The following is a 9,348-nucleotide window of genomic DNA, read 5'->3' as shown; positions in this document are numbered from 1 at the left end:
TTTGCATATGTTTTACACAGCGGATGCCTTTCCAGTTGCAACACAGTACTGTGAAACACCCATATACACATACCCTGCGGCCAATTTAGTTTATTCAATTCACTTACAGCCAGGGGCGGACTTAGTGATTTGGGGGCCCTAAGTAATTCCAGGTATGGGGCTCTAGCATTTTTGAAAAATAATCATATATATAATTATTTTTGAAGATAATAAATATAAGTAAAGTAATAGATTTAATAATATACGATAGAAAATTTATAAAAGTGATGATTTATAAAATATGATTAATATTATTGGTTAAGTCCACCCCTGCCTATATATAACGCATGTCTTTGGGCTGTTGCGGAAACCAGAAACCTTAAGGAAACCCATGTGAATACGGGAGAACATGCAAACTCCACACAGAAATGCCAACTGACCTAGCCGGGACTTAAACCAGCAACCTTCTTGTTGTGAGGTGACAGTGCAAACCACTGAGCCACCATGGCACCCCTAAAGAAACACAATATTTATTAATTACATTTAGAAAGACTGATGAACAATTAAAAAGACTGATTGCCAACCCTAACCTGAATATAGAGAACTGCACTGTATGCTCAGCACATTACTGTGTGCTAATATAGTTTTAGTTTGAAATCTCCAATCTTGGATGAAGCAGGCCATGATAACTCAAAAAAGATTCGATTTTCTTGAGCTTAGAAAAATATCCTTTAATATGAACAGCTTGTAAAAAAACAAGAATTGCACACATTCTCTTTTAGCTATACTTAAGCATAGTAGCATGAGTAAAACATTTTTGAAAAGTTATGTTTTCACAGGACACAGAGACGACGGGTAAGATGTTTGTATGAATTTAAAGGGGTAGTTCACCCAAAAATGCACTTGTTCAAAACCTTTTTGAGTTTTTATGAACACAAAATAAGTTATTTCGAAGAATGCTGGTACCCATTAACTTCCATCGTAATTTGTTTCCTACTATAGAAGTCAATGTGTACCATGAACTAACATTTTTCAAAATATCCTCTTTTGTGTTCAACAGAAGAAAGATGCTCATAAAGGTTTGAACCACATGAGGGAGAGTAAATGATGATGTCATTTTCATTATTTGTGTGAACTAGTCCTTTAATATTCAAGATAAACTTTAGCTTGATTACTTTGTGATTTTTAGTCCTCCGATCTGTGGTACAAATAGCTGTCTTCTGTTTCTTCTGTGTAGCCATGATAAGTGCCAGTATTTTCATCCACACAGCGAATTCCTAGAGTTTGCTGGAGTTTATGCTCTTGCTGACGCAATTCCAGAGAGTCCACGAGGTCGTAGATGCTTCCCAGAGACCACATTGGAGATGTGAACCAGGCCTTTACATCTCCATCTTTACCCACCACCAGCATGGTGAAGTACTCCCTGTTGATCTTCAACTGATTTCTCAGACTCTCCACCATGTCCTGGGAGAGCGTCTCCTTCTCAGGCTGACTTTTACCTGTAAGTCATCATCAAGATTTAACAATTCTGTAATATTTAATGAGAACTTTATGATGCTGGTTGCATTATCTCACCGTTCAGCGGAAAAAACTCCACTGTTCCCGAAGCTGTCGATCCAGTTCCAACAATCTTCAACAGGGCAAAATGACGAATACCTGTTTATGTGGATTTATTGAAGTTAGTTGGCCACACATATCATGAGCAATGTTTCCATCTGCGTGTTTCATGCAAATTTTAGGTTCCTGTACAAAAAAATGGCTGGATGAAAACTCCAGGATGTGTATTAATTAAAAAAAAGAAGGTGTGTGCTGAAACTACATTGTGCATAAACCACAATGGAAACACAGTTGTTTATTCATTTAGCAGACATTTTTCCACAGTGACTTACAAATGAGGATATTAGAAACTCTTCAGTTCAGCAGTGTAGCAGTATTATGTACACTACCCGACAAAAGTCTTGTCACCTATCCAAGTTTTAGGAACAACAAATAATAACTTGACTTCTAGTTGATCATTTGGTATCAGAAGTGGCATCTAGATTATGCTTATTTTACCAAAATAAAATATGATCAAGCCTTGATTTTTAATTATTTAATTAGGACAGTAATGTCTGACTTTGCTAAGACAAAAGTCTTGTCACTTAACAGAAATAATGTACAGTATATACATAAAGTCATGGTGCAGCGGAAAAAAGAATTAATGTTGTGTTAAGCTTGGAGGACTGCATCCATACATCTCTGCAATGACTCAGATAACATTTTAATAAAGTCATCTGGAGATGAAAAGAAAGTATTTTTGCAGGACTCCCAGAGTTCATCAAGATTCTTTTGGAATTCCTCCTCCTTCATTTTACTCCAGACATGCTCAATAATGTTCAATTCTGGTGACTGGACTGGCCAATCCTGGAGCACCTTGACCTTATTTGCTTTCAGGAACTTTGATGTGGAACCTGAAGTATGAGAAGAATCCTGCTTGCCCTCTCCTGTGGTTTGTAATGTAACAGGCAGCACAAATGTCTTGATGTTCAGGCTGTTGATGTTGCCATCCACTCTGCAGATCTCTCACATGCCCCCATACTGAATGTAACCCCAAACCATAATTTTTCCTTCACCAAACTTGACTGATTTCTGTGAGAATCTTGGGTCCATGTGGGTTCCAATAGGTCTTCTGCAGTTCAACAGATGATTCATCAGAAGAATCAACCTTCTGCCACTTTTCTAAATGATCAACTAGAAGTCAAGTTATTATTGGTTGCTCCTACAACTGAGATTGACAAACAAGACTTTTGTCAGGTAGTGTAGATGCAGTGACAAGTTTTGGTGAGTTTAGGATTGTGTTTTTTTACATTCAAACCAGCAGGACAAATATCCGTAAATTAGCAAGTTTCCGTATTTTGTGATTTATGTTTTCATAAATATATATTTTAAATCTCCTGTTTATTTATGCATTTTGAATTGCATTTGACCTTGATCTTTAATCCAACAACTTTTAACCTTAAAAATTGAAAAAAAGTGACACTTTTGAAAGTTTGAAGTGATATATTGTGTAGGTTGGTGTTATAGGGTATATGATGCTACAAATACCTTCTAATAAACTGCCAGTACATTTTCTGTGATTTTACAAACGCAATTCTCTATATATAATTTCTTATACATGATATTAGTTCAAACTATGTCAGAAATGTTAATAAAATTCACTTTGTCAAGCTGTAGAGTTGAATTTTCAATATCAACATTTGATAGAGCAGAGATCCAGATCCCATAAGACAATTCAAATGTAAATAAAGGGAAAACACTTGTGTATGACAAAATACAGAAACTATTAAAGGACAGATATTTTTTTACAATGCAGATAAAGAAAAAATAGGGTGTGCTATTGTTGGAGGATTAAGTGTTGAGGAAATCTTTAAAATGTAGAGTTGTTGTTTTAGGTAAATCTTTTAATTTTATTTATTTATTTTTTTGGTGCATAACAAATAAAAAAATAGACAGTTATGTCTAAAACTTGACAAATAGTAGCAGGGGGTCAGCTTTTTAAATGTTTAATCATTCTGAAACGCCTCAGCCAAAGTCTGTCATCAAAATGATTTCAGACATCAAAACACAAGATAACATGATAGCTCTTTTATTGCATGTCATGTGCGTACACTGTGGTGCAAAATGAAATTGATAGTGGGTTTTTCAGGTTCACTTTTTTCGTTTTAGTGCTAGTTTATAGACCATTTTAAAACAAAATGGAACCCTTGCAGTCTTGCAGTCTGTCTGAGCTCATAGTTCACTGACTAAATATTCAATTCATTTTTATTCTCTATAACACTTTTAACAGTATAGATTGTGTCAAAGCAGCTTAGCATAGATGAAGAATTGAGAATATTGTGGAACATCCCAGCAAGTTAGGCAGTTAAATAAATACTGATTCAGTTCAGTTTAGTAGATGCTTTTGAACATAAGAAATGGCAAACCATAATCTGGTCAATGTTTGCATTTGCTGGAGTCAGTGCAGTGTGAAATGAGCTTCAGGAAGTCACATTTTTTTGTCACTGCTCGAACCGTGAAAATAAATATTCACAACTTTTGATAGAAACATTGCTATTTTTATTAAATCTTTATTTTATGTTGTGTGGGGATTTTTTTTTTTTTTTTTTTTTTTGCAAAACTTGTATGAGTCTAAATGACTGATTTTTCTTTTAGGCCAAGTAAATATCATGTCCAGTGAAGAAATCTTGTACATTTCCTGCTGCAAATACTCAAATTTTAATTAGTATTGTGTATAACTAAGAACTTTATTTAGTCAGATTTGAAGATTTTCTCAATATTTAGATTTTTTTAACCACTCAGATTTCAGATATTTAAAAAGTTGTATTTCAGCCAAATATGTCTGAGCATACATCAATAGACAGCTTATTTATTGAGATTTATGTCAATTTAAAACAAAATGACACTTATTTTGTAGTCCAGGGTGACATTTGATCATGTTTGTATATAAATATATTTACTAGAAAAGTAGTAAAAACACAATGCTCACCCAGTGGACATTCCTGTCCATTGACTGCCTGAAGCTGCTGATGGAATGAGTAATCATCAGGATTGGGTGCTGAGATGATCAGAAGTCTCCGTTTTGATATAAACCTTAAAAATTCACATATGATTATCAGAATAATTGAAAATATAAGTTACACTAATTTGTAGGCATGCATGGTGTTTACCTCAGAAGGGAGTTCTCCTGATTGTTTGTTTCGGCTTTAGAGCAGGGTGATGGAGATTTTCGCTCTTCTTCCTTCTCAGACTGACGTGAAGAGAAGCTGTCAATGTAATCCAGTAAATCAGAAGGAGCAGTTGGCTTGTTGAAAACCCTGTTGAGCTAAAACCACAAGAAATGACTTTGATTTGGTGGTCAGTTAAAATATTTTTGAATTAGGAAATAAAGTGCTCCTACATTAGGCCTCAGGTCATAGTCGGTCAACACCATTGAAAAGTTTTTAGGGTCCAGCCTATATTCTCTGCGGATTTCGCCGATTAACTCCGAGTTCCTGAACTTTTCTGGCAAGGATGCTTGTGGAGGCTCTGAGTCTGTTTAAAAAAAAAAAAACATTTTAACATGTTATATGAAAATAGTTCTGTCATTATTTACTCACCCTTTACTTATCACAAACCTCTTTGAGTTTCTTTCTTCTGTTGAACACAAAGGAAGATATTTTGAAGAAAGGTGAAAACATGTAACCATTGACTGCCATAGAATATTTGTTTTTCATACGATGGAAGTCAGTGATCATCAGTTTGTAACATTCATCAAAATATCTTATGTTGTGTTCAACAGAAAAAGAGGTTCACTTGAGGTTCATTTTTATGTTCTCTTTAAATCTGAAACACTGCTTATCTGCTGTATGAAATGCAGTGTGATAATTTACTAATTGACTAATAGCATATTGTTAGTTTTATGTTTAGTGTTATTGTTTTCTGTACTATTTTTTAGTACTGATTTTCTCCTGCTTCTGAATCTTGGGTGTAACAGCCAATGAAATCACATTTTATATGAGTATTTAAGTAAATATGTATTTTCATTCTGATTTAATGCAATGGAAAGACAAATAATTACAAATAAAATGACAAACTATAGCCAAAAATAGTCAAAACAATAGTGAACAAAACCGTATAGAGTCAGAAATAAATAACACAAGCATGCACGCACGCACACACACACACACACACACACGTATGTTTGTTTTTGTGAAAAGTGGGGACATTATATAGGTTTCCATACATTTTATACTGTCCAAACCGTATATTGTATTGCCCTCACCCCACCCCTAAACCCAACCATCACAGGAGACTGTGTGCAGCTTTACTCTCTGATTAAACTCATTCTGTAGGATTTATAAGCATTTTGAGAAATGAGGACGTCACCAATGTCCTCACATTTCACCTCCTTTTTGTAATACCTGTGTCATACCTATGTCAAAATACAGATTTGTGTCCTGATCTGTCACAAAAACACATACACACACACACTCTTCAAAAATGCAAATGAATGAATGCAATATGTTGATTTGTGGCATTAAATTTAGATCTGCGAGCAGTGTATTTCTTTTTACACATTGTTATTAGCCTATGAATGCAATAACCAATCAGATAATATATTTAATTCACTTCTTAAAAGTATCAATTTATATGTATAGCAACAATATGACATAAAGTTTCCCTAAACACAATGTTATATACTGTATATATTCCATAAATTATTGTAAGATTTATTATAAGATTTATTATAAAGTTTTTTTTTGCTGTTTGTTTAAACTAGTTGCGCTACTAAATGCGCTGAATCAACACAATTATTGAGCTTTTTGGGGACAACTCAATTGTTTTGCGTTCAATATACTTCACTGTAAAAAAATATGGGTTCCACACAATTCCTTCTTGTAGTCCCAATACAAATCAATTATGTTAACTTAATAGTTTTTACAAACTTAAGTGGATTGAACATATAACAATTAAGTTGTCTTAAAAAACTTAAGAATTGTGTTGTTTCAACTCATTTTAAATAAGTAGCTTGAACAAGCAGCAAACGCCTTTTTTGAGTGTTAAACTTGCAATGTTCATAATTATTCAGCTCTAACCTGTCTAGTATTTGTCACATAAATAACGAAGATACATATAATAAGCTAATTGTAAAAACAGCCCTCTTGACAGTTAAACAAATCCAGCTGAGCATGATTTTAATGAGGGGGGGTATTCTGATCCTTTATTTCTGATCTCAAAACTAACACAGGGTGATCAGTTGAGATTTATTAATGACAAACAAATAACTATTTTGAACAAGTCCTTTGATACTTAAAAATCATCAAATGTGATTCATTTTATAGAAAGGTTTACTTAGTTTTTTGAGTCATGCTTCATAAATGATATTAAAATGGAGATTTAAAAACATACAGCAATTGACCAGTTTGCAAAATAATTTGTCTCAAGTAGGGCAAATTCTGTATTAAAATGTTCAAAATGACTGATTTTAATAAGCTTGAATGAAATGGAACTAACAAGAATTTAATAAAACTAAATATATATAATATAACCAAAATATCCATAAACAATACTCTAGCTGGTAAATCCATATCTCAAATAAGAAAGCAGCATAAATAATTTAACAAGTGGAATCATTTAACAACAGTCATTACCTTGTTGGTAGTGTTGAATGTGTAGTGTAGGATTATGTTCTGAACCCATGATGGACAGCACCGAGATCTTTCTTTGGGAAAACTCACAGCTGTGCAGTTCATTGTCATCTCTCTGTTTGATATGGTGACTTGACACATCGCTCGGGGATGAAATCACCTGTGCCATGAAACAAACATAAAAAAAACAATCACATTTTCCCTTCTTACTAGAACTGCAACAAGTTTGGATCTTCTTAAGAACTTACAAGAAGTCTTCTTCTCCCTTTGAGATTTTGCATGAAGTCTTTAAGAGCTCCCTTTTTCTTATCATCTGCTTCTCGTTGCGACTTCCTCCTCCCCCCTTTCCCCTTTTTCTTCTTGCCATCCTTTCCCTTGTCTTTCTTTTTAGAGCCTGAGTGATCAACAGTTTGTTCTTCTTTGTACTCCTCATTGAGCCTATCCGATTTCGATTTTACACCAGCAAGCTTTTTATCTGCTTCCAAAACATTTTTCACTTCTTTTACGGGCTCTTTGTTTCTGTCACCATCTGAAGCTTTCTTCTTGCTGTCGAGCTTTGATTTCTCATTTTTAGAAGATCCAGATCCTCCTTTATCTGATGGTTTTCCATTCCCCGAACCTCCTGTTGCTTTACGTATGACAAATCGTGAACGTCCACTCAAAATGTCTTGCACTTTGTTTCTCAGAGTTTCCTTTTTGTCCAGCCGTATCTTCTGCGTGAGGACGATGGATGTGGTGTTGGTTTGCCTCTGTGGGCTGAACGTCCTACGCTTGCTTGAACCCTGTTTCTTCACCACTATCCTCTTCTTTGTGATTTTGCATTTGATGGGCGACCCCTTCCTAGCAACCTTCTCCAGCTTTCGCACAGGCAGCTGATCAATGACCTCCAGAATGGCTTCAACTCGTACCGGGTACGGAAACCTCTCGCTGACTCTCATGTTCTTTTTGAGAATCAGCATAGAGAAGGTTTGATCTTCCAGTTCAATGTGATGGAGAAGTTTGCTCACCATCTCAGAGTCCATGGCCTCAACGTTGGCTTCTCCTTGCAAGGTCGTACGTTGGATTTTGCCTTCCATAAGAGCGTTTTGAATAATAGTAACGATGAGCGTGTCTCTCTCTGCCAAGCGGCAATTGAGTCCTTCAGACTCCTGGATCTGCTTCTCCATCATGCGCAGGTAGTTGTCATTATGAGATGGTGCAGAAATCACCCACAGGCGATGTTTCCCAGCAAAATCAGCCAAGAAGTCAGACTCTGAGGGACTTTCGTGAACCCCAGCATCCTCTTTGGGAATCGTAAGATCGCTTTTATTCTTCGCTTGGTGTTTCTTCTTGCCTGCTTTTGCAGAAAGCACCGGGCTGTTGATCATCAAGATGAGTAGGATCCACAGACGAGACATATCGAGATGTTATGCTGTCCACTAACCAACAGACTGAGGAGGCAGAGAGAGAGAATCTGCAGCTTCTGGTTCACATTAGTGTTCAACCTTGCCACAGGAAACTCTTGGAATTTCTGAGCTTCAAAGCAAGGCTGAGCCGTGTGGCATGCAGAGCCGCGTCTTGAGCCTCATAACTGGTCTGCATGGAGGATGAACTGTTTGTAGGAGAAGAGGGAAAGAGGAGGAGTTCAAACCAACCCCCCCCCAAACCCCCTTTGATATGACTTGACTGCAGTTGTGAACATCTTATGTTTTACCTCTTTCTTAGTGGTTAATAATTATGGCATGGCAGATTTTGACCATTTTAATATGTTTTTAATTACAAAAACACCAGCAAATTGAGAAAAGATCTTCATCAGTTTGACAGCACACGTGCTGCAAATCATCACAACGCAAACACATGCTGCATTTTCTTACAACACAACGCAAATGTTTTAAGGAGATCCTAAAATGTGACAGACTCGGCTATTTAGGTTATTTAGGCTAATAAATACTAAAGACACAGGGATTAGTATACTAAAATTAACAAACAAAAAAACTCAACTTGCAAAGATCACCTACAACTTCACTAAGCATTAGTCACGGCACAGCAGCGTCTGTCATGTTTTTGGGTCCACTTGAAACATTTCTGTTGTGTTCTGTTCTTTTAGTGTTGTGAGAAAATGCAGTGTGTTTTCGTAAATTTTTTCGGAAAATGTGTTTCATTAATTTGTTTGTGTTATGGGAAAATGCAGCGCATTTTTTCAAATGTGTAAGCATTGTGATGA

At 35.7% G+C, this 9,348-nt stretch overlaps 1 protein-coding gene across 1 annotated transcript; it reads right to left on the bottom strand.

Annotated features, from left to right (window-relative positions):
* Positions 1-691: 691 nt before the first annotated feature.
* ccdc80l2 (coiled-coil domain containing 80 like 2) lies at positions 692-8,724 on the bottom strand. Its single transcript, XM_087301089.1, has 7 exons — positions 7,394-8,724; positions 7,149-7,305; positions 4,916-5,049; positions 4,686-4,840; positions 4,505-4,608; positions 1,555-1,635; positions 692-1,478 (listed from the first exon to the last, which is right to left on the bottom strand). The coding sequence occupies exons 1-7, from the start codon at positions 8,540-8,542 to the stop codon at positions 1,165-1,167; spliced, it is 2,094 nt and encodes a 697-aa protein (XP_087157215.1). The 5' UTR covers positions 8,543-8,724; the 3' UTR covers positions 692-1,164.
* Positions 8,725-9,348: the final 624 nt, after the last annotated feature.

Source organism: Danio rerio, chromosome 21 (assembly GCF_052040795.2).
Source record: "Danio rerio strain M-AB ecotype USA chromosome 21, GRCz13ab, whole genome shotgun sequence".
Classification (NCBI taxonomy): domain Eukaryota; kingdom Metazoa; phylum Chordata; class Actinopteri; order Cypriniformes; family Danionidae; genus Danio; species Danio rerio.
This window is presented reverse-complemented; position numbering and strand designations above follow the sequence as displayed.

Coding starts and splice junctions, on each gene's coding strand:
- ccdc80l2 (XM_087301089.1), bottom strand. CDS start 8,542: ATGTCTCGTCTGTGGATCCTACTCATCTTGATGATCAACAGCCCGGTG. Junction 5,050..7,148: donor CATTCAACACTACCAACAAG/GTAATGACTGTT, acceptor TTTTTTAAACAG/ACTCAGAGCCTCCACAAGCA. Junction 1,479..1,554: donor GGAGTTTTTTCCGCTGAACG/GTGAGATAATGC, acceptor GATGACTTACAG/GTAAAAGTCAGCCTGAGAAG.